The 24,266-nt window shown below is 53.2% G+C and overlaps 1 protein-coding gene across 2 annotated transcripts; it reads right to left on the bottom strand.

Moving 5' to 3' along the window:
* Window positions 1–479: 479 nt before the first annotated feature.
* LOC120501871 (coatomer subunit alpha) lies at window positions 480–23,995 on the bottom strand. Of its 2 annotated transcripts, none has more exons than XM_039708645.1 (30): window positions 23,792–23,995; window positions 23,002–23,078; window positions 22,023–22,132; window positions 21,234–21,343; window positions 19,964–20,063; window positions 19,146–19,281; window positions 18,976–19,058; window positions 17,109–17,259; window positions 16,095–16,161; window positions 15,367–15,442; window positions 14,103–14,185; window positions 13,128–13,267; window positions 12,761–12,846; window positions 11,706–11,844; window positions 10,774–10,936; window positions 8,570–8,716; window positions 7,961–8,150; window positions 7,787–7,882; window positions 7,220–7,308; window positions 6,651–6,774; window positions 5,870–5,959; window positions 5,677–5,786; window positions 5,484–5,561; window positions 5,276–5,344; window positions 4,954–5,090; window positions 4,126–4,312; window positions 3,154–3,264; window positions 2,509–2,670; window positions 1,760–1,954; window positions 480–965 (listed from the first exon to the last, which is right to left on the bottom strand). In XM_039708645.1, exons 1-30 carry the CDS (start codon window positions 23,978–23,980, stop codon window positions 906–908), a joined length of 3,555 nt encoding a protein of 1,184 aa, XP_039564579.1. In that variant the 5' UTR covers window positions 23,981–23,995; the 3' UTR covers window positions 480–905. The 2 variants fall into 2 exon arrangements, with proteins under 2 accessions (XP_039564579.1, XP_039564580.1); XM_039708646.1 differs by lacking the exon at window positions 10,774–10,936 and adding an exon at window positions 10,527–10,689.
* Between the last annotated feature and the right edge of the window lie 271 nt (window positions 23,996–24,266).

The raw sequence follows: 24,266 nt of genomic DNA, 5'->3' as shown, positions 1-24,266 counted from the left end.
AAATGCCCCCTGGATCCCCCTTCTCTCCAGGCTGAGCCCCCTCAGGATCCTCCCTTCCCTTTTCCAGTGGCTCCAGCCCTGTTCCCTGGACACTTCCAGCCCCTCGTTCCATGCCCCAGCCATTCCCAGCAGGACGATCCCTGGAATTGCATCCCTGGATCCTCCCCCGTTGTTATTCCCACCCCTCTCCCCTGCTGGGATGGGAATCCACCCAAATTTGGGAATCCCGGAGCCTTTTCCGTGCCCTGGGGCCAAAGCCGGGAGTGCCAAAGGACAAAACTCCACCTGGAAATGCAGGACAAGCCCTCAGGGTTAATTGGGGCGTTAATTACACCCCACTAATTAACACACCCAGCTCCAAATCATCCCAGGAGCGCCGATCCCATCCTCTGGAAAATTCCCAGCTCTCCAAGCAGAGGTGGGAAAAGGGATTAAATTCCTATTTTTTTTGGTGTGTCCGGAGCTGCAAACCAGGAACATCCAGGTGATTAATGAACTTTATTAACGAGGGGAGCTCATTAAGTTGCCATGATGACAACAGAAGGCGTCAACGAACACAGAGCCACTTCCAGAGGGAGCAGGATTTCCCTGGATTCGGGATTTACAGAGCCAATCCCAGGTTTTCCAAGAAAATTTTTAGGATTTTAAGGGGAGCAGAGGAGGTTGTCTCCCAACCAGGATTTGGGAAGAGCCTCCCTTCCCCCTCTGGAAAAAATCTGGGATAAAAGCACAGAAAAACCGCTCTAGGAATAAGGAAAAAAATTCCTGCTAAACGTGGGAAAAAATCTCAATCAGGAATTCCAGGGCAAGGAAAAACCGGGAAAAGAGGATGGGAATGGCCAAGGGGAGGGAGTGGGGGGAAAGCTGGGATGGGGCAGTGGGAATTTCCTTATCCAGGAGAATTCCTAGCGGAACTGGAGGGGGCTGATGCGCAGCCCCAGCACGTCCTTCCCGATCTCCGTCACCTGCAGGGACAAAGAGAGGATTTAGGGGTGAAAATTCAGGATTTAGGGGTGAAAATTTGGGATTTAGGGTGAAAATTTGGGATTTAGGAGTGAAAATTCGGGATTTAGGGGTTGGGTTTGTGGCTGTCACTCCTGGGCCTGTGCTGGGAGCACTGGGAAGGTTCTGGGAGGGTCCTGAATCCCCTGGTGGGATTTGGGTGTGAATTTGAGGGATTTGTGTGGAAATTTGAGGGGACATTTGAGATATTTCCACAGATATTGAAGATATTTCCACAGATGGATAAATTTCCTCCTCAGCCTCCTCCAGACCAACCAGGCCCAACTCCCACAGGGCCTCCCTTGTGAGAAAAACACTCCAGAGCTCAAAATCCCCTCTCAGAAGAGACATTTTTGGGGATATTAGAGATATTTCCATGAATATTGAAGATATTTCCATAGATGGATAAATTTCCCCCTCAGCCTCCTCCAGACCAACCAGGCCCAACTCCCACAGGCCTCTCTTGTGAGAAAAACACTCCAGAGCCCAAATCCCCTCTCAGAAGAGACATTTTTGGGGATATTAGAGATATTTCCATGAATATTGAAGATATTTCCATAGATGGATAAATTTCCCCCTCAGCCTCCTCCAGACCAACCAGGCCCAACTCCCACAGGCCTCCCTTGTGGGGTAGACCCCAAACCCCCTCCGGAAGCACAAAATGTCCGCCCAAAGCACAGCACTGACCCCTCAAACCACCTCCAAACCCCGACTTCTCCCAGCCCCCAGCTCAGCGGGACGAGCGGTGTCCCCTCACCGTGGTGACGCGGCAGATCTGTCCCCGGAACTCGGGGCTGTAGCAGGCCCCGCTGAGGGGACACTTCTCCACGGCCTTGCCGCGGTAGATGGGGCGGTAGGAGGCGGCGCAGATGTCGAAGGGGTTGTGCTGGTCGTAGTTCAGCTGGTGGCTGTCGACGGGGTTCTTCTCGCACGCCGCCAGGATCTTCCGCGTCTGGGAACGGCACCGCCGCGAGCACGGGGAACGGGGAGGGCCCAAAAAGGGTCACGGCGGGGGTTTGGGGACAGGGACACCCCAAAAAAGAGTCACAGCATGGGTTTGGGGACAGGGACACCCCAAAAAAGGGTCACAGCGGGGGTTTGGGGACAGGGACACCCCAAAAAAGGGTCACAGCGGGGGTCTGGGGACAGGGATACCCCAAAAAAGGGTCACAGTGGAGGTTTGGGGACAGAGACACCCCAGAAATGGTGTCACAGGAAGGGTTCCAAACCCGAGGGCCTCAGCTCAGGTTTGGGGACAGGGACACCCCAAAAAAGAGTCACAGCAGGGGTTTGGGGACAGGGACACCCCAAAAAAGGGTCACAGTTGGGGTTTGGGGACAAGGACATCCCAAAAACGGTGTTTCCCAACTTGAGGCCTCATCTGAGGACCTCACCTTGAGTTTGGGGACAGAGCCACTGGGGACATTTGGGGACAGGCTCATTTGGGGTCTCACCTGCTGGGTTTGGGGACAGGGCCATTGGGGACAGGGCCATTTGGAGTCTCACCTGCTGGGCCACCTCAGGCTTGGGGCCGAGCTCAAGCAGGCGCCGGGCGAAGGTGGCGGCGCTTTTGAAGTTCTTGAGCTTGAAGAAGAGGTTGAGGGCTGTGCGGAGCACCAGGATCATGTGCACGGGCTGCAGGTTGGAGTGTGTGAAGTAGGCGGCCATCTGCCGGGGAAAGTAGGGGTTAAAATCCTTGGAAGTAACAGGAATAATGACAGGGAATCCGTCTTTTCCTGTTGTGTTTTCGTTGAAGGCAGAATTCCAAATTTCCAGTGAGGTTTTTACCGCCTCAGGAATCTTACATTTCCCCCTCAGGAATTCCTTGCTTTTCCCCTCAGAAATCCCCACATTTCCTCCTCAGAAATCCCACATTTCCCCCTCAGAAATGCCCACATTTCCTCCTCAGAAATTCTGTGCTTTCCCCTCAGTACTTCCCTAATTTCCTCCCTCAGGAATTCCTACATTTCCCTCCTCAGGAACTCTGTGTTTTCCCCTTCAGAAATTACCCCATTTCCCCCTCAGGAATTCTGTGTTATCCCCCTCAGAAATTCCCTCATTTACCCCCTCAGGAATCCTGCACTTCCCCCCTCAGGAATTCCATGTTTTCCCCTCAGGAATTCCTTGTTTTTCCCCTCAGGCATCCCTCACCTCACAGATCCTCTTCTGCTGCTCCAGCGTCTCCTTGGGCAGCTTCTTCCTCTCGATCTCCATGGACAACCCCACGATGTATTCCCGGCATATGGCGACCAGCTGCTGTGCCTTTGGGACAAAACCGGGGATCAAACCCTTCCCTGGGGACACCCCGGGATTGGGATGGGGAATCCCATGTTTCCCCCCTCAGGAATTCGATGTTTTCCAGGTCAGGAATCCCATATTTCCCCCCTCAGGATGCCCACACTTTCCCCCTCAGGAATTGGACATTTTCTAGGGCAGGATTCCCACATTTCCCCCTCAGGAATTCCATGTTTTTCAGGGCAGGATTCCTGCATTTCCCCCTTAGAAATTTCCACATTTCCCCCCTCAGGAAACCCACATTTCCCACCCTCAAGAATTCCCACCTTTTCTCCTCAGGAATTCTCACATTTCCCCACTCACAAATTCCATGTTTCCCCTCTCAGGATTCCCACATTTCCCCCCTCAGGAATCCCACATTTCCCCCTCAGGAACCCCATGTTTTTCAGGGCAGAATTCCCACATTTTCCCCTCAGAAATTCCTACATTTCCCCCCTCAGGAATCCCACATTTCCCCCTCAGCAACCCCATGTTTTTCAGGGCAGAATTCCCACATTTTCCCCTCAGAAATTCCTACATTTCCCCCCTCAGGAATCCCATGTTTTTCAGGGCAGGATTCCCACATTTCCCCCTCAGGAATTCCCACATTTTCCCCCTCACCAATCCCACATTTCCCTCTCAGAAATTCCCACATTTTCCCCTCAGAAATTCCCGCATTTACCCCCTCAGGAATCCCACATTCCCCCTCAGGAATCCCATGTTTTCCAGGGCAGGATTCCCACATTTCCCCCTCAGGAACCCCATGTTTTTCAGGGCAGGATTCTCACATTCCCCCTCAGGAACCCCATGTTTTTCAGGGCAGGATTCCCGCCGGGATGCCCCGCTGACCTCGGCGATCTCCTGCTTGTTGTCCACCACCAGCAGGGGCACGCTGAGCAGGATCAGCCGGAATTTCTCCACGGCCTCCTCGAACTTGCCGGCCGTGGTCAGCTGGTAGCAGAGCTGCAGCCGCTGGATGAGGTCGTTCAGCTTCAGCCCCACGGCCGGCAGCGCGTTCTTCAGCCCGGCCTCCTTCCTGGCACCCCGAAAATTCCGGATTTAGGGATGTGAGGGCAGCGAGGGCTGTGCGGCCCGGTGAGGGTGGGGTGGAATGCCAGGAGCGGCCCAGGAATTGCTGGGAATTCCCTCCAGGGATGGGAATGCACCTCCCTGAGGCCCTTCCAATGGTTCCCAATGCTTTTCCATGGAAAAATTCCCCCAAATATCCAACCTAAACCTGTCCTGGTTCAACCTGAGGAGTTCCCTCTCATCCCGTCCCTGTTCCCTGGGATCAGATCCCAAATTCCCCCTGGATCCTCCTTTTCTCCAGGCTGAGCTGCCCCAGCTCCCTCAGGATTCTCCATTCCCTTTTCCAGCTGCTCCAGCTCCATTCCCTGGACACTTCCCAGCCCCTGATTCCAAGAGGATCCAGCCCTGGCCATTCCCTGGATTTTGCCCTGAGCTCAGCCCCAAACCCATCTCTGCCCCCCACAATTCCTGGCTCTCTCCACATTCCTCCCCATCCTCCCCATCCCTGGAGCTGCCCAAGGAATTCCTGGAATTCTGAGCATCCAGCTCAGACTGGCTGACCTCATTCACCCCTCGTAAATCCGGGATTTCTCCCCAGGAAGAGCCTGGAAAACCCCTGGAAGAGGGGAAAGGCGTCCCAGTGCTCACCAGTTGCGGTGTGGGTATCCGTACATGGCGGGGAGGCTGGGAAGGGCCTGGAACGTCGTCCGGCCCCGGGAGAAGGTCTGCAGGAAGAGCTGCTTGTAGGGCCCGAAGTTGGTCACTCCCACCTGGTCATGGAGCAGCTGAGGGCGAAAAAAATCATGGATTGGGTCAGGAAAACCTGGATCAGGCAGCGCTGAGGCCACGCTCTGGGTCATATCCACAGGAAAATGGGGATGGAATATTCCCAGATGGACGCAGGGGTGGAGCAGGCAAAGTAAGGGGGAAAGAAGGCGTTTTTCCATTAAAAATTCCATGGAAAACTCACCCTCATGGCTGTCTCGAAGGATCCTGCCAGGATGTGATCCACGGGGAGCTGGGAATTGTTGCACCACACCTGGGAAAGAGGGAAGGGAATCCAGGTGAGATGGGGAGGGCAGAGTTCCCACAATGGGCTCACAAATCCCAAAAAAACCCCCAAAAATAAAGGGAAAATTAGAAAATTCCCAGTTTTCTGAGGAAATCCAGGATTTTACCTGGGCTGGGCTGGTGCCTTTGGTGGGAGGCACGAAGAATCCATCCTCAGCTGTTCCTGCAGGGCCGGCAGGGACATCCTGAGGGAAATTCCCAGAATTCCAGCTGAAATCTGAGCTGGATGATCCCACAGAACAGTCCCTGCTTCCCGAATTCCCAAGGAATTGGCACTGGGATGCCCCAGGATTCTCCTACCAGCTCAGGGGGAAGATCCAAATCTTCTTCCACCTCCCATCCTCCTCCTTCCTCCTGGCCTTTTCCCGTTCCTTCCTCTCCAAATCCTTCCCCAGCATCCACAAATCCATCTGCAGGGAGCAGGGAATGTCAGAGGGATCCCATGGGCACGGGGAATGGAGTTTTCCCAAAGAAAATTCTGGGATTTTCCCACCTTCATCCAGCTGCAGCTCGGCGTCCTCGCCCCAGCCCTCGGTGCCCACGGCGTCCATGTCAATGTCAGCAGCCAGGGCTCCTCCTTTCCCTAAAAAAAACAGGGAAAGACCCTCAGGAAAGAATTCCATGAGGGGAAAACTCACCCTGCCAGTGTGCTGCTGCATCTTGGGGTGGGATTTTGCAGAATTTTGGGATTTATGAGGGTGGGGGAGAGCTCCAGGATCACAGGGTTCATCCCCAGAATTCCAGGGATTCCTCAGACTCCTCCAGGGATGGGGATCCAACCCTCCCTGAGCCCCTTCTGATGCATCCCAACCCTTTTTCCATGGAAAAATCATCCCAAATTCCAGCCCTGGCACAGCTCGAGGCCATTCCCCTCTTGTCCTGCCCCATTTCCTGGGATCAGATCCCAAATCCTCCCTGGCAGATCCCAAATTCCCGTGGATCCCCCTTTTCTCCAGGCTGAGCCCCCCCCAGCTCCTTCAGGATTCTCCCTGTGCCTGGAATTCCCTTTTCCAGCTGCTCATTCCATGACTTCCCCCACCTGGACACGGCTCTGGCCATTCCCAAGGATCAATCCCAGTCCTGATCCCATTCCCAGGGGTCAATCCCAGTCCTTATCCCATTCCCAGGATCAATCCCAGTCCTGACCCCATTCCCAGGGGTCAATCCCAGTCCTGATCCCATTCCCACCCCCCTGGCCTCACACCCCCCCTCCTTCCCCCGTTTTCCAGCCCCTTCCCCCCATTCCCGTTGCCCAAATCCCGGGATCTGCTGACCTTTCCCGGCGATGGAGCCCTCGAAGAAGCCCTTGGACACGGTCAGCAGGGGCCAGTTGGTGTCCAGGGGCAGCACCGGGGCCGGCGGCTGCAGCAGCCGCGCCTCGGGATCCACGGCCGGGATCTGGGACACGCCGGGAAAACGTCGGGATGGCCAGGAAAATCCCGCTCTGCCTTTCCATTGTCGGCTCCTTCCTGAATTCCTGGAGCTTTCCAGGAGTTCTCCCCAAATTCCAGGAGTTTCCAGGAGCCCCCATCCCCTCCTTCCTGAATTCCAGGAGCTTTCCAGGAGTTCTCCCCACTGGAACCCACTGTTCCCCTCCCGAATTCCAGGAGTTTCCAGGAACCCCCATCCCCTCCTTCCTGAATTCCAGGAGCTTTCCAGGAGTTCTCCCCACTGCATCCCACTGCTCCCTTCCCAAATTCCAGTTTTCCAGGAGCCCCCATCCCCTCCTTCCTGAATTCCTGGAGTTTTCCAGGATTTCCTCCATCCCCACCATTCCCTCCTTCCCAAATTCCAGGCGTTTTCCTCCCTTCCCAAATTCCCGGAGTTTTCCCGGTGTTCCCACCGTCTCCTTCTCGGGATCGAAGGATTCCCGCAGGCTCTCGGCCTCCTCGTCCAGCCCGTGCGTGGCGGCCGTCAGGAACGCCAGGGACTCTGGAAAAATGGGAATGGCCACGGGAATAACGGGAAACACTGGGAATGGTCATTGGAATAATGGGAAATACTGGGAATAACCATTGGAATAACAGGAATGACCACAGGAATAATGGGAAACACTGGGAATGGCCACGGGAATAATAGGAAATACTGGGAATGGCCATGGGAATAATGGGAAATACTGGGAATGGCCACGGGAATAACGGGAAACACTGGGAATGGTCATTGGAATAATGGGAAATACTGGGAATAACCATTGGAATAACAGGAATGACCACAGAAATAATAGGAAATATTGGGAATAACCATTGGAATAATGGGAATACTGGGAATAGCCATTGGAATAATGGAAATAGTAGGAACAGCCATTTGAGTAACAGGAATGACCATGGGAATAATGGGAAATACTGGGAATAGGCACTGGAATAATGGGCCCCTGCCCGGAATTCCCGGAATTCCATCGGGAACCACTCACTCTGGCCGCAGTTCCGCAGGATCCGCACCCTCTCGGCCACGTCCCCCAGGTAGAGCGCGTTCTGGTAGTGCCCGCTCATGTCCTTCCGGATCTCCGCTGCGCCGGGGAAAACCGGGAATGAGCCGCCATTCCCGGCCCCCCCGCCCCGCTCCCGCCGGGAACGCCGGCGCTCACCGATCTTCATCATCTTGCGGAGCTTCTCCAGGTTGCCGGTGATGAGGTAGAGGAAGGAGAGGCGGTCGAAGTTCTTGGTGCGCTGGTAGCACATCTCCACCACCTGGTGGTTGCCCTGCAGCAGGGCCACCTCGCCCAGCTTCTCCCAGCAGCCCTTGTCGTCCAGGGCCTTGGCTGCCCCCAGGGCGATCTGCGCCCAGGGAATTCCGGGGTTAGAGGGATCAGGAATGGGTTAGAAATGGGAATGGGGTTAGAGGATCAGAAATGGGGTTAGAAATGGGGAACGGGTGCAGGGATGGCGGCAGAGCCACCTCCCCTGGCAGCCTTTGTCATCCAGAGCCTTGGCTGCTTCCAGGCCAATCTGTGCCAGGGAATGTCCCACAAACATCCCAAAACACCCAAAACCAAATTCCCAGAACATCCCCAAAACACCTCAGAACGGCCAGAAACGTCCCAAAACATCCCCAAATCCCCCAGAATCTCCTGAGGCAGCCCTGTGCCTGCATCACCTCGATGCTGCCAGGCTCCAGAGCCAGGCTGAAGCGCGTTTGTCCCAAAACACCCCAAAACACCCCAAAACGCCCCGGAATGTCCCAAAGCTGGCGTCACCTCGATGTTGCCGCACTCCAGGGCCAGGCTGAAGCGCGTCTTCTCGTCCTTGACGAAGTGCAGGGCCACCTCGGGGTAGCCCTTGCGCTGCAGGTACGCGATGATCGACTGCCCCACCAGCTTGGCGTTCCGCACCATGTGCAGCACCTGCGGGGTGGCCCCGGAGAACCTGGGAAAGGCTCTTCCCAAAACCCCTGGGAAAGGCTCTTCCATCCCTGGGAAAGGATCTTCCCAAAATCCCTGGGAAAGGCTCTTCCATCCCTGGGAAAGGATCTTCCATCCCTGGGAAAGGATCTTCCCAAAACCCCTGGGAAATCTCTTCCCAAAATCCCTCAGGAAAGGCTCTTCCCAAAATCCTTCAGGAAAGGCTCTTCCCAAAATCCCTGGGAAAGGCTTTTCCTATCCTTGGCAAAGGTTCTTCCCAAAATCCCTCAGGAAAGGCTCTTCCCAAGATCCCTGGGAAAGGATCTTCTCAAAATCCTTGGAAAGGCTCTTCCCAAGATCCCTGGGAAAGGATCTTCCCAAGATCCCTGGGAAAGCATCTTCCGTCCCTGGGAAAGGTTTTTCCCATCCTTGGGAAAGGTTCTTCCCAAAATCCCTCGAGAAAGGATCTTCCCAAATCCCTCAGGAAAGGATCTTCTCAAAAATCCTCAGGAAATGCTCCTCCCAAAAATCCCTGAGAAAGGCTCTTCCCAAAACCCCTCAGGAAAGGATTTTCCATCCTCAGGAAAGGTTCTTCCAATCCCATTTTTTCCCACTTTTCCCCATTCCCAATCCCATTTTTTCCCACTCTTCCCCGTTCCCAGATTTGCTTCCTGACCTCATCCTGAGAGCCAGTTTGAAGCACAATTCCATGGAGTCAATGTGAGCACCTGGGACTTATCTACCTTTTTCCACCATTCCCAAAACCACTTCTCCACCATTCCCAACCCCACTTTCCCCCATTCCCAATCCCATTTTTTCCCGCCTTCCCCACTCCCAGATTTGTCTGCTGACCTCGTCGTACTTCCTGTTGATGAGGGCGAGTTTGAAGCGGAACTCGGTGGGGTCGATGGTGAGCACGCGGGGCCGGCACTCCCGGTCCAGGCAGTAGACGTTGTTGCCCTTCACCCGCGTCACGTAGATGGGCAGGTCCAGCGTGCGGATGATCCCGTGATCCCTGTGCCGGGCGGGGACATTCCCGGTCGGAATTCCCCGTCGGAATTCCCATCCATCCCGGGGAGTTCCAGGGGGATATTCCCGGTGAGAGCAGCACCTGCGGGCCGGCCCCGGAGAACCTGGGAAAGGCTCTTCCCAAAACCCCTGGGAAAGGCTCTTCCATCCCTGGGAAAGGCTCTTCCCAAAACCCCTGGGAAAGGCTCTTCCATCCCTGGGAAAGGCTCTTCCCAAAACCCCTGGGAAAGGCTCTTCCATCCCTGGGAAAGGATCTTCCCAAAACCCCTGGGAAATCTCTTCCCAAAATCCCTCAGGAAAGGCTCTTCCCAAGATCCCTGGGAAAGGATCTTCCCAAGATCCCTGGGAAAGCATCTTCCGTCCCTGGGAAAGGTTTTTCCCATCCTTGGGAAAGGTTCTTCCCAAAATCCCTCAGGAAAGGATCTTCCCAAAAATCCTCAGGAAATGCTCCTCCCAAAAATCCCTGGGAAAGGCTCTTCCCAAAACCCCTCGGGAAAGGATTTTCCATCCTCAGGAAAGGTTCTTCCAATCCCATTTTTTCCCACTTTTCCCCATTCCCAATCCCATTTTTTCCCCACTCTTCCCTGTTCCCAGATTTGCTTCCTGACCTCATCCTGAGAGCCAGTTTGAAGCGCAATTCCATGGAGTCAATGTGAGCACCTGGGACTTATCTACCTTTTTCCACCATTCCCAATCCCACTTCTCCACCATTCCCAACCCCACTTTCCCCCATTCCCAATCCCATTTTTTCCCGCCTTCCCCACTCCCAGATTTGTCTGCTGACCTCGTCGTACTTCCTGTTGATGAGGGCGAGTTTGAAGCGGAACTCGGTGGGGTCGATGGTGAGCACGCGGGGCCGGCACTCCCGGTCCAGGCAGTAGACGTTGTTGCCCTTCACCCGCGTCACGTAGATGGGCAGGTCCAGCGTGCGGATGATCCCGTGATCCCTGTGCCGGGCGGGGACATTCCCGGTCGGAATTCCCCGTCGGAATTCCTGGCCATCCCGGGGAGTTCCAGGGGGATGTGCTGACCTCGTCGTACTTCCTGTTGATGAGGGCGAGTTTGAAGCGGAACTCGGTGGGGTCGATGGTGAGCACGCGGGGCCGGCACTCCCGGTCCAGGCAGTAGACGTTGTTGCCCTTCACCCGCGTCACGTAGATGGGCAGGTCCAGCATGCGGATGATCCCGTGATCCCTGTGCCGGGCGGGGACATTCCCGGTCGGAATTCCCCGTCGGAATTCCCATCCATCCCGGGGAGTTCCAGGGGGATATTCCCGGTGAGAATTCCCGGTCATCCCAGGAAGTTCCAGGGGGATATTCCCGGTGAGAGTTCCCAACCATCCCAGGGGGTTCCAGGGCAACATTCCTGGTAAGAATTCCCGGCCATTCCAGGGAACTCTCAGCCATCCCAGGGAGTGACCATCCCAGGGGACTCCTGGCTATCCCGAGGAATTCCTGACCATCCCAGGGAACTCAAAGCCGTTCCAAGGAATTCCCGGCCATGCCAGTGACAATTCCAGGCCGTCCCAGTGAATTCCCGGCATTCCCGGTGACAATTCCAAGCTATCCCAGTGAGAATTCCCAGCCATCCCAGGAATTCCCAGCCATCCCAGGGAATTTCTGGCCATCCCAGGAATTCCCGGCCATCCCAGGCAATCCCGGCCATCCCAGGGAATTCCCAGCCATCCCAGGCAATCCCGGCCATCCCACGCAATCCCGGCCATCCCAGGAATTCCCGGCCATCCCAGGGAATCCCGGCCATCCCAGGCAATCCCGGCCATGCCAGGAATCCCGGCCATGCCAGGAATCCCGGCCATCCCAGGAATCCCGGCCATCCCAGGAATTCCCGGCCATCCCAGGGAATCCCGGCCATCCCAGAGAATTCCTGGCCATCCCAGGAATCCCGGCCGTCCCAGGAATCCCGGCCATGCCAGGAATCCCGGCCGTCCCCGGCAGGGCTGACCCCGAGGTGACGGCGTATTTGATGTGGTTGCTGGTGGTGTAGATGAAGACGCCGCTCTCGTCCCAGGCGCCGCTCTTCACCCGGATGTTCTCGTGGATCTGGCACAGCGACTCCAGCTTCCGGTTACAGATCAGGATGGCTGCGGCGGCGGGAAGAGGGAATGAGGGGATTATGGGAATGAGGGGATTATGGGAATGGCGGGAATGAGGGGGATTATGGGAATGACAGGAATGAGGGAATGACGGGAATGAGGGGAATGACGGGAATGAGGGGAATGAGGGGGATTATGGGAACGGCGGGGATGAGGGGATGACAGGAATGGAACGGCAGGAAGCAGGGAATGACGGGAAAGAAGGGATGATGGGAACAGTGGGAAGCAGGGAATGACAGGAATGAGGGGATTATGAGAATGGTGGGAATGATGGGAACGGTGGGAATGACAGGAATGAGGGGATTATGGGAACGGCGGGAAGCAGGGAATGACGGGAAAGAAGGGATGATGGGAACAGTGGGAAGCAGGGAATGACAGGAATGAGGGAATGAGGGGATTATGAGAATGGTGGGAATGATGGGAACGGTGGGAATGAGGGAATGACAGGAATGAGGGGATTATGGGAATGACAGGAATGAGGGAATGAGGGGATTATGGGAATGACAGGAATGAGGGAATGACGGGAATGAGGGGATTATGGGAACGGCGGGAACCAGGGAATGATGGGAATGAGGGGATTATGGGAATGACAGGAATGAGGGGGATTATGGGAACGGCGGGAAGCAGGGAACGACGGGAATGGCAGGGATTGCAGGAATGACAGGAGTAATGGGAATTAGAGGAATGGGATTGAGAACGGGGATGGGGATGGGAATGGGGACAGGAATGGGAATAATGGGAACGAGAATGGGAATTACAGGAATGGGAATGAGAATAGGGATCGGGATGGGAACAGGAATGGGGACAGGGATGGGGAATGGGGATGGGAATGGAGACCAAGGTGGGAATAGGATAACGGGGAACGTGGGAATAATGGGGATGGGGATCTTGGCCCGGAGCTCACCGTGCTTGGCCAGCAGGGCCACGTGGGACATGTCGGCCGACCAGATCACGTACTTCACCTTGGAGATCTTCACCGAGGCCAAAGTCCTGGAAAAACCCCGGATCTGGGATCAGGGAACAGCCCAAAACCCAAAAAACGCCAATGGATCCCAAAAAACTCCAGCAGATCCCAAAAAACCCCCAGCGGATCACTTTTCCACCCTTTCCCAGCTTTCCACGGGAGCAGGCAGGATTTGGGGTGGGAAAAGTGGGATTCGAGGTAAAAAAACAGGATTTAGGGTGAAAAAACCAGGGCTTGGAGCAAGAAAAGCAGGATTTAGGTGCGGAATTCACGGAAAATTCCTGGAAAATTCCAGGAAAGCTCCCACCTTTTCTGCTGGACGTCGAAGAGGGTGATGGAGTCGGAGTCCCTGAGGAGCAGGTTCCCCGTGCCCGCGTAGAAAATCTCGTCGCAGTTGGGAACCGGAACCTTCTTGGTGATCTCGTTCTTCAGGTTCTTGATCAGGATCTGCCCCCGGGAAGAGAATTCCCAGGTTTTGGGGGGAATTCCCAGGTTTTAGAGGGAATTCCCAGTTTTAGGGGATTTTAGGGAAAGCGGGGAGGTTTTTGTGCCCTTTGGGCTGAAGCAGAGTTGGGTTTTTCCAGGATTTTCCCCCTTTTTTGAGGGAGCACAAAGAGCTGGGTTGGGATTTGGGGTTTTCCTGGAATTCCGGGATTTTGGAGGTTGGAAAAGCCCAACCCAAATCCCAGGAGTCCCTCGGACACCTCCAGGGGTGGGGATCTAACCCTTCCTGAGTCCCTTTTGATGCTTCCCAACCCTTTTCCCTGGAAAAATCATCCCAGATTTCCAGCCCTGGCACAGCTCGAGGCCGTTCCCTCCTGTCCTGCCCCACTGCCTGGGATCAGATCCCAAATCCCCCCTGGGAGATCCCAAATCCCCCCCGGCAGATCCCAAATCCCCCCCGGATCCCCCTTTTCTCCAGGACCACCCCCCCAGCCCCCTCAGGATCCTCCATTCCCTTTTCCAGCTGCTCCAGCCCCATTCCTGCTTTTCCCAACCCGATTTTTTTTGGGATCAAGCCCCTCCAGATCTGATCCCCATTATCCCAATGCCCATTATCCCAATCCTAGCCCTTTTTTTGGGATCAGGCCCCTCTGGATCCGATCCCCATTATCCAAATCTCCCGCTTTTCCCAACCCTTTTTATTTAGGATCGGGTTCCTGTGGATCCAATCCCCATCATCCTAATTTCCCCAACCCTTTTTCCATTGGGATCAGGCCCCCCTGGCCCCCCATTATCCCAACTTTTCCCGTTTTTTCCCAGTTTTTCCCCGGGATCTCACCGAGTGCATCCTGTCCAGGACGGCGAATCGGTTCCGCGCCACCCACACGGCCGTGAGCCCCGAGGAGCGCTTCCCCTCCGGAGCTGCGGCCCCAAAAACACCGGGATCAACCGGGATCAACCGGGATCAGCCCGGGAATCCAGCCGGGATCAGCCCGGGATCAACCCAGGAATCCGGCCGGGATCAGCCCGGGATCAACCCGGGATCAACCCCGGAATCCATCCCTCGGGATGGGATCGATGGGATAGGAATTATAGGATGGGACTGGGATTTATGGGATGGGATTGATAAAATGAGAGGGGATTTACGGGATGGGATTGGGATGGGATTTATGGGATGGGATTTAAATAAATGGGATTGAGATGGGATTTATAGAATGGCATTGGGATGGGATTTGTGGGATGGAATTGGGATGGGATTTATAGAATGGGATTGGGATGGGATGGGATTTATGGAATAGGATTTACAGAATGGGATTGGGAGGGGATTTATGGGATGGAGTTTATGGGACAGAATTGGGATGGGATTTATGGGATGGGATTGATAAAATGAGAGGGGATTTACGGGATGAGATTTATGGGATGGGATCTGTGGGCTGGGATTTATAGAATGGGCAGATTTTAGGATGGGATTTATGGGATTGGGATTTAAATAAATGGGATTGGGATGGCATTTATGGGATGGGATTTTTGAGATGGGATTGGGATGGGATTTATGGGATGGGATCTACGGGATGGGATTTATGGGACAGGATTGGGATGGGATCTGTGGGATTGGGATGGGATTTAGGGGATGACATTTGAAGAATGGCATTGGGATGGGATTTATGGGATGGGATTTATAGGATGGGATTTAAAGGATGGGATTGAGATGGGATTTATAGAATGGGATTGGGATGGGATTTATGGGCAAAAAAAAAATCACGTGGAATTTGCCAGAGAGGGAAAACAAAATAATTCCTGGAATTGTCGTTTTTAAAGGGTTTTTTATCCCAAAAATCCGCCTGAGATCCATCAACTTTGGACAGAGCCAGGAAATCTCCAGCTGGGAGGAAAATTTGGGAAGGGAAAGGAGAATTCCTGATAAAATATGGATGGGGGGCTGGAAAAGTGTGAATTTTTCAAGGGAAAAGGGGAAAGCTGCCAAAAAAAATCAGTGAAAAACCAAAATTTGGGGTTAAAAAAGGGATTTTGGGGGATAAATGAAGGGAAAAATGGAGGGGGGGATGGGGATGGGAATTCCTGGGATTTTTGGGAACACTCACCATCAGGATTTTGGGAATCTGCATCCTTGGGAATGGTGTAGAGGTCGTAGGTGCTGTTCTCCAGGTTGCTGGCTCGCTGTGGGATAAAAAAGGGCATTTCTGGGATTTTCCCCCCAGAAAACAGGGATTTGAGGGGTTTTTCCCAAAAAAATAATGGAATTTAAGGGATTTTCCCCCCCAAAAAAGTGGAATTTAAGGGATTTTTCCTCTGGAAAAAGAGGAATTTGAGTGATTTTCCCATTTTTAAAATGTGGGGTTCGAGAGGTTCTTCCCCACCACAAAAAAGTGGAATTTGAGGGATTGGGATTTTCTCCCCCAAAAAATTCAGGGATTTGAGGGATTTTTTTCCTAAAAAGAATCAGGGATTTGAGGGATTTTTTTTCCCAAAAAAATCAGGGGTTTGAGGGATTTTTCCCCAAAAAAATCAGGGGTTTGAGGGATTTTTCCCCAAAAAAATCAGGGATTTGAGGGGTTTTCCCCAAAAAAATCAGGGATTTGAGGGATTTTTTTCCTCAAAAAAATCAGAGGTTTGAGGGATTTTTCCCCCAAAAAATCAGGGGTTTGAGGGATTTTTCCCCAAAAAAATCAGGGGTTTGAGGGATTTTTCCCCAAAAAAATCAGGGGTTTGAGGGATTTTTCAGAGGAATGAAGTGGGATTGGAGGGGTTGTCCCCCAGAGTCAGGGATTTGGGGGATTTTTCCCAAAAAACCCAGGATTTTGGGACTCACAGTGCAGAGCAGCACGGCATTCTCAGCTGGGTTGTAGCTCATGCTGAACACCGGGAACTTGGAGCCGCTGGAAAGGGGAAAAATGGGATTTTGGGAACCCTGGGGCTTTTTTGGGATGGATCCAGGGGATTTTGGGAACCCTGGGGCTTTTTTGGGATGGATCCAGGGGATTTTGGGAACCCTGGGGCTTTTTTGGGATGGATCCAGGGGATTTTGGGAACCCTGGGGGTGTTTGGGATGGATCCAGGGGATTTTGGGAACCCTGGGGCTTTTTTGGGATGGATCCAGGGGATTTTGGGGTGGATTCATGGATTTTGGTGTGGATGTTAGGGATTTTGGGGTGGATATCAGGGAGGGATTTCAGGGATCTTGGGATAGATTGCAGGGATTTTGGGGTGGATTTGAGGGTGGATTTTGGGGCAGATTTCGGGATGTATTTCAGGGATTTTGGGGTGGATTTTAGGGATTTTGGGGTGGATTTCAGGGATGGATTTCAGGGATTTTGGGACGGATTTCAGGGTGGATTTTGAGGCAGATTTTGGGATGGATTTTAGGGCTTTTGGGGCTGATTTCAGGGCAGATTTTAGGATAGATTTCGGGATGGATTGCAGGGATTTTGGGGTAGATTTCAGGGATTTTGGGGTGGATTTCAGGGATGGATTTCAGGGATTTTGGGGGAGATTTTGGGGTAGATTTCAGGGATTTTGGGATGGATTTTAGCGTGGATTTTGGGGCTGATTTCAGGGCAGATTTTAGGATAGATTTTGGGGTGGATTTTAGGGATGGATTTCAGGTATTTTGGGGTGGATTTCGAGGCAGATTTCAGGGCTTTTAGGGCAGATTTTAGGGCGGATTTTGGGACGGATTTCAGGGATTTTGGGGTGGATTTTGGGGCGGATTTCAGGGTCGATTTTGAGGCAGATTTTGGGATGGATTTCAGGGTGGATTTCAGGGATTTTGGGGCAGGTTTCAGGTATTTCGGGGTGGGTTTCAGGGAGGTGGGGCTCGCCGTGCCTGCGCAGCTGCATCACGGCCACGTCGCGGGAGCTGCCGAAGTCGAGCTGCCGCAGGAAGCGGTCCTTGACGTAGAACAGGGAGTTCCCGTGCACGGCCAGCGCCGGCCGCTCCCGCTCCAGCTTGAACACCAGCATGCCCCCGTCGTGTCCTGGGGAAACACCCGGAATTACACCCGGAATTACAGCCGGAATTCCAGGGAAAACACCCGGAATTACAGCCGGAATTCCAGGGAAAACACCCGGAATTACACAGGGAATTGCGGGAGTTCCCGTGCACGGCCAGCGCTGGCCGCTCCCGCTCCAGCTTGAACACCAGCATGCCCCCGTCGTGCCCTGGGGGAACACCCGGAAAAACACCCGGAATTACAGCTGGAATTCCAGGGAAAACACCCGGAATTACACCGGGAATTACACCGGGAATTCCAGGGAAAACACCCGGAATTACACAGGGAATTACACCGGGAATTCCAGAGAAAAACAACCGGAATTACACCAGGAATTACACCGGGAATTCCAGGGAAAAACAACCGGAATTACACCAGGAATTCCAGGGAAAAACACCCGGAATTACACAGGGAATTCCAGGGAAAACACCCAGAATTACACCGGGAATTACACCAGGAATTCCACGGAAAAACACCCGGAATAACAGCCGGAATGCCAGGGAAAAACACCCGGAATTACACAGGGAATTACAGCCGGAATTACACCGGGAATTACACTGGGAATTCCAGGGAAAAACAACCGGAATTACACCGGGAATTACAGCCGGAATTACACCGGGAATTACACTGGGAATTCCAGGGAAAAACACCCGGAAACACAGCGGGAATTCCAGAGGGAATTCCAGGGAAAAACACCTGGATTGCTGGAAAACACCCAGAATTACACAGGAAATTCCAGGGAAAAACACCCAGAATAACAGTCGGAATTACAGCCTGAATTCCAGACAAAAACACCCGGAATAACAGCGGGACTTTCAGGGAAAAACACCCCGAACAACAACCAGAATTACAGTGGGAATTCCAGGCAAAAACACCCGGAATAACAGCGGGAATTTCAGGGAAAAACACCCGGAGTAACAGCAGGAATTCCAGGGAAAAACACCTGGAATGCTGGGAGAAACACTAGAATAAGAGCCAGAATTACACTGGGAATTACAACCAGAATTACAGTCAGAATTCCAGGGAAAGCCATCCAGAGTAACAGCTGGAATTCCAGGGAAAAACACCAGGAATTACAGCAGGAATTCCAGGCAGAATTCCAAGGAAAAACACCGGAATAACAGCTGCAATTACACAAGGAATTACAGTCGGAATTACAGCCAGAATGCCAGGAAAAACACCCGAAATTACAGCCAGAATTCCAGGGAAAAACACACGGAATTACAGCCAGAATTACAGCCAGAATTCCAGAGAAAAACACCCAAAATAACAGCTAGAATTACACTAGGAATTTCAGCCAGAATTACAGCCAAAATTCCAGGGAAAAACACCCAGAATAACAGCAGGAATTCCAGGGAAAACCACCTGGAATCCTGGGAAAAACACCCAGAGTAACAGCCACAATTACACCGGGAATTACAGCCAGAACGCCAGGAAAATACCTGGAATTACAGCAGGAGCTCCAGGGAAAACCACCAGGAATTTGGGATGGGAACGGGGAGAGAAAAGGGAACTGAGCACCAGCGTGGCCCAGTTGTGAAAAACACCCGGAATTCCGGAAAAAACACTGGGAATTGCACCCGGAATTTGGGGTTCCTGCAGAAACCTGGAGTTCCTGAGGCTATTTCGGGGTATCCCAAGTGGAATTTGGGGATTCCCAGGTGGAATTTGGGGATTCCCAGCCAGAATTCCAGGACTCACCAGCAGCAAACAGGTTGAGGTTGGGATGCGCCGCCAGCACCCAGAAGCGGTCGTGGTCGCGCCGGAACGTTTGGACTCCAGTCCTGAGGGGGAAAATCCAGGAATTCCTTCAATCCCGGGAATTCCAGAGCTTCCCAAGGGTCACTCCCGTCCCCCCAGGGGGCACTGACCGCTTGGACATGTCCCACACCCGGATGCTCTTGTCCTCGGAGTTGCTGAGGATCAGCTCCTGGCGCGGGTGGAAAACGGCGCAGGAAACGTTGTTGTAGTGGCCCCGGCACGTGTCCACCTCCCAGGCCTTGGACTCTGGGATTTGGGGGGAAAAACGGGGAAAACGGGGAAAAATGTTCATGGAATGGGGAGAGACAGCAGGGGAATGGGGAGGGAGCCAAGGGGAATGGGGAGAAATGATGGGGAAATGGGAAAAAAAGAGCAGAAAAAGGGAGAAACCAGCCCAGCACGTGGTCACCTCCCAGACAAAAATGTTCATGGAATGGGGAGAGACAGCAGGGGAATGGGGAGAGGATTAAGAGGAATGGGGAGAAATGATGGGGAAATGGAAAAAAAAACAGCAGAAAAAGGGAGAAACCAGCACGTGGTCACCTCCCGTGGCTTGGATTCTGGGGGGATTTGGGGGGAAATCCGGGGAAAATGAGAAAAAATTCTTTTTTTTCCAAAAAACAGCAGTGGAATGGGAGGAATGGGGGAAGACCCCAGGGAAAAGGGAGGAATGGGGGAGAAAAACCAGGGAAATGGGAAGAATGGAGATAAAAACCCTGGAAAATGGAAGGAATGGGGGGGAAAACTCCCCAAGATTGGGGAGAAAAAGCAGGAAAACGCCGGGAATGGGGGGGAAAATTCCCTAAGATTGGGGAGAAAAAGCAGGAAAATGCCAGGAACAGGGGTGATTCCCACTTTTTCCCCATCCCAAGCAGAATCCAGAGCCTTTTTCCTGCTTTTTTCCCATTTTTCCCCGTTTTTTCCTCACCGTTCATCCTCCAGATCTTCACCTGGCGGTCGTCGGCCCCCGACACGATGAGGGGCATGGAGGGGTGGAAGGCAGCCCAGTTCACCCCCCGGTCGTGGCCCTGGAAAGGTGGGAATGAGGGGAAATCCAGGGAAAACGGGCTGGGAACGGGGGGGCCGGGAATTACACTGGGAATTCCAGGGAAAAAAGGGAAAGGAATGGGGAAAATCCAGGGAAAAAGGGAAAGGAATGGGGGGAAATGGAAGGGACTGGGGGAAATCCCAGGGAAAAGGGCCAGGAATAGGGAAAATCCAGGGAAAATGGGCTGGGAACAGGAGGGAAATGGCAGGGAGTGGGGGAATCCAGGGAAAAAGGGAAAGGAATGGGGAAAATCCAGGGAAAACGGGGGAAATCCCAGGGAAAAGGGCCAGGAATAGGGAAAATCCAGGGAAAATGGGCTGGGAACAGGAGGGAAATGGCAGGGAGTGGGGGAATCCAGGGAAAAAGGGCTGGGAATGAGGGGAAAATGGCACAGAATGGGGAAAATCCAGGGAAAAAGGGCTGGGAATGGGGGGAAATGGCACAGAATGGGGAAAATCCAGGGAAAAAGGGCTGGGAATGGGGGGAAATGGCACAGAATGGGGAAAATCCAGGGAAAAAGGGCTGGGAATGGGGGGGAAATGGAAGGGAGTGGAGGAATCCAGGGAAAAAGGGCCAGGAATGGGTGACAAGCCAAGGAAAACAGGAGGAATGGGGGGAAAATCCAGGAGGACTGAAGAAAATCCAGGGAAAACCACAGGGGAGTGAGGGAAAAACGCCAGGAATGGGGGAAATCCATGGAAAATGGCAGGCATTGGGGAATCAACCACAAAAAGGGGGGGAAAGCAGGAAAATGCTTCTGGAATCCCTCCCCAGGAGAAGGACTGAAGCATGAAGGGATTTTTGTGGATTTCCAGGGATTTTCCATGGATTTCCAGGGATTTCCCAGGGATTTTCCATGGATTTCCCATAGATTTCCCAGGGATTTCCCAAGGATTTTTCATGGATTTCCCAGGGATTTTCCATGGATTTCCCAGGGATTTTCCATGGATTTCCCATGGATTTCCCATGGATTTCCCAGGGATTTTCCATGGATTTCCAAGGGATTTTCCATGGATTTTTCATGGACTTCCCAGGGATTTCCCAGGGATTTTTCATGAATTTTTCATGGATTTCCCAGGGATTTTTCATGGATTTCCCAGGGATTTCCCATGGATTTCCAGGGATTTTAGGGGGTTTGGGATGGCAGCACCTCCAGCACGTGCTTGACCACGGCGTCGGTGGTGCCGAACAGATCCACGCCGGTGATGCCGCGCACGTCCGACTCCACGGCCCCGGGGGACAGGTTCTTCTTCCTCAGCCCTGGGAGCAGGGGGAAAACTCAGGAAAAACACGGGAAAAAACCAGGAAAAACCCGGGAGAAAGCCGGGAGAAACTCGGCAGAAACCCGGGAGAAACCCAGGAAAAAAACAGGAAAAAACCTGGGAAAGACCCGGGAAAAACCCAGGAAAAACTCAGGAATAAACCCAGGAAAAAACCAGGAAAAACCCAGGAAAAACCCAGGAAAAACCCAGAAAAAAACCCCAGGAAAGACCCAGGAAAAAACCAGGAAAAACCACTCCCATTCCCAGTTTTTCCCATTTTTCCCTGGAATCTCACCGAAGAGGTCTCACGCCCATTCCCACTCCCATTCCCAATTTTTCCCACAGTTTTTCTCATCTTTCCCTGGAATCTCACCAGACACATCCCACACCCTCTCCCATTCCCAGTTTTTCCCATTTTTCCCCGGAATCTCACCGGAGATGTCCCACACCCTGACAGCCTGGTCCATCCCGCTCCCATTCCCAGTTTTTCCCCCAGTTTTTCCCTGGAATCTCACCGGAGATGTCCCACACCCTGACGGCCTGGTCCATCCCACACCCGATCCCATTCCCATTCCCGGTTTTTCCCCGGAATCTCACCGGAGATGTCCCACACCCTGACAGCCTGGTCCATCCCGATCCCATTCCCAGTTTTTCCCGGTTTTTCCCCGGAATCTCACCGGAGATGTCCCACACCCGGACAGTCTGGTCCAGGCTGGCCGACACCACCAGGTCCTCGCTGGGGTGGAACTGGGCGCACATCACGTAGTGGTTGTGCCCCGTCAGCACGCTGACCCCAAAAATCGGGACAGAATTCCATGAAAACCCCGGATCCCGGTGCCCCGGCCCCACCCACGCCCGGGGGGTTGGGAATTGTGGGATTGCCCGGGCTGGGCGCTCCCAGGATGGGGATTCAGGACCTGAAACCCCAGTGAGGCAGCCCAGGGAATCCTGGGATGGGAAAATCCCAGAATCCCCAAAAAATCCCACCCCAATCCCAAGGGGAGGGACGTTCCCATCATCCCAGGGATGGGGAATGCATGGAATTAATTCCCTGCGTCTGGGAATTCTCCCAGGGATGGATTTGTCTCAGAATCCCAGGGAATGCCCAAAATCCCAGGGGAGGATTTATCCCAGGAAATCCCAGGGAAGATCTGATCCCAGGAATCCAGGAATTCCAGGGAAGGGTTTAGCCCAGAATCCCAAGGAAGGGTTTATCCCAGATTTCCATGGAATCCCAGGAATGCCAAGGAAGGATTGATCCCAAAATCTCAGGAATCTCAGGGAAGGGTTTATCGGAGATTTCCATGAAATCCTAGAATCCCAGGGAAGGACTGATCCCAAAGAATCCCAGGGAATCCCAGGGAAGGGTTTGTCCCAGAATTCCATGGAATGCCAGGAATCCCAGGAAGCATTTATCCCAGAGAATCCCAGGAAAGGGTTTATCCCAGAATCTCAGGGAATCCCAGATTTCCATGGAATCCCAGGATCCCAAGGAAGGGTTCATCCCAGATTCCCAGGAATCCCAGGAAAGGGTTTATCCCAGAATCCCAGGGAATCCCAGGAATCCCAAGCAAGGATTGATCCCAGATTCCCAGGAATGCCCGGAGCCCAGGGAATCCCAGAACTCCCAGAATTCCCAGATTCCCAGGCCCTGACCAGACGCAGGTGCGGCTCTGCCAGTTCCACACGCGGATGGTTTGGTCGTCGGAGGCGCTCAGGATCCAGGGATATTCCTGGGAAAAAACCAAAAAAAACCTGGAATTGGGGCCTGGAGAGAGCCCAGCCCCGGGAATTCCGGATTTCCCAGGGGAAAAACCTCTGGGAAGGGATCCTGGAGGATGGAATTCTGGGAATGGATTCCCGTTAAAAAATACCCCCAGGAAGGAATTCCCGGAAAAGCAGAATTCCCAGGAAAGGGATTCCCAGGAAAATGGGAATTCCGGGACAAAAATTCCATGGGGAGATTCCCACCAGAAGCTCCCAGAAATCCTGGATTCCCAGAAAAGCCCAGAACTCCAGAATTCCTGGGATAACCCCCCAAAATTCCCAGAACCCCAGAATTCCCAGGATAATCCTGGATTCCCAGAACCCCAGAATTCCCAGGATATCCCTGGATTCTCAGAACCCCAGAATTCCCGGGAAAACCCCCCAGAATTCCTAGGAAAACCCCCAAATTCCTGGGATAACCCTGAATTCCCAGAAGCCCAGAACTCCCAGGAAAATCCCCAGAATTCCCAGAAAAACCCCGGAATTCCCAGGATAACCCTGGATTCCCAGAACCCCAGAATTCCTGGGATAATTCCCAGAACCCCAGAATTCCCAGGAAAACCCCCAGAATTCCTGGGAGAGCAGATTCCCACTGGAGAGTGCCAGAAATCCTGGATTCCCCGAGCCCCCCGGAATTCCCAAAATCCCCGGAATTCCCAAAATTCCCAGCCCCCCTCACGTGGTGGAAGAAGGTGGTGCGGATGTAGTCCAGGTGTCCCAGCAGGGTGAAGAGGCAGCGCCGCAGTTTGTAATTCCAAACCTGCAATTCCAGGGGGAAATCCAGGAAAAATCCCCGGAATTCCAGACCGGGACAGGCCCAGCTCCACCCAGCACAGAATTCCTGCTTTTTTTCAGGATTTTTCCCCATTTATTCCCAGGTTTCTCCTCTTTTTTCCCATTTTAATCCAATTTCCAATTCTGGATTTTCCTCTCTCCCGTCACTCAAAATTCCCAAATTTTATTCCCAGAAATCCTGAGCTGGGAAGGATCCCAGGGGTCAGCACAGCCCTTCCCAGGCTCTGGGTTTTTGGGGAAAAATGGGGAAAAAAAACAAAACAAAAATGGGGGGAAATGAGAAAGAAAATGGGAAGGAAATGAGAAATAAATGGGGAGAAAAATGGGGGAAAATTGGAAGAAAATGGGGAAAAGGGGGG

The sequence above is a fragment of the Passer montanus genome, unplaced genomic scaffold, assembly GCF_014805655.1.
Source record: "Passer montanus isolate IOZ18808 unplaced genomic scaffold, ASM1480565v1 scaffold209, whole genome shotgun sequence".
Lineage (NCBI taxonomy): Eukaryota > Metazoa > Chordata > Aves > Passeriformes > Passeridae > Passer > Passer montanus.
Note: the sequence above shows the minus strand (reverse complement) of the source record. Positions and strands in the feature narration are given on the sequence as shown.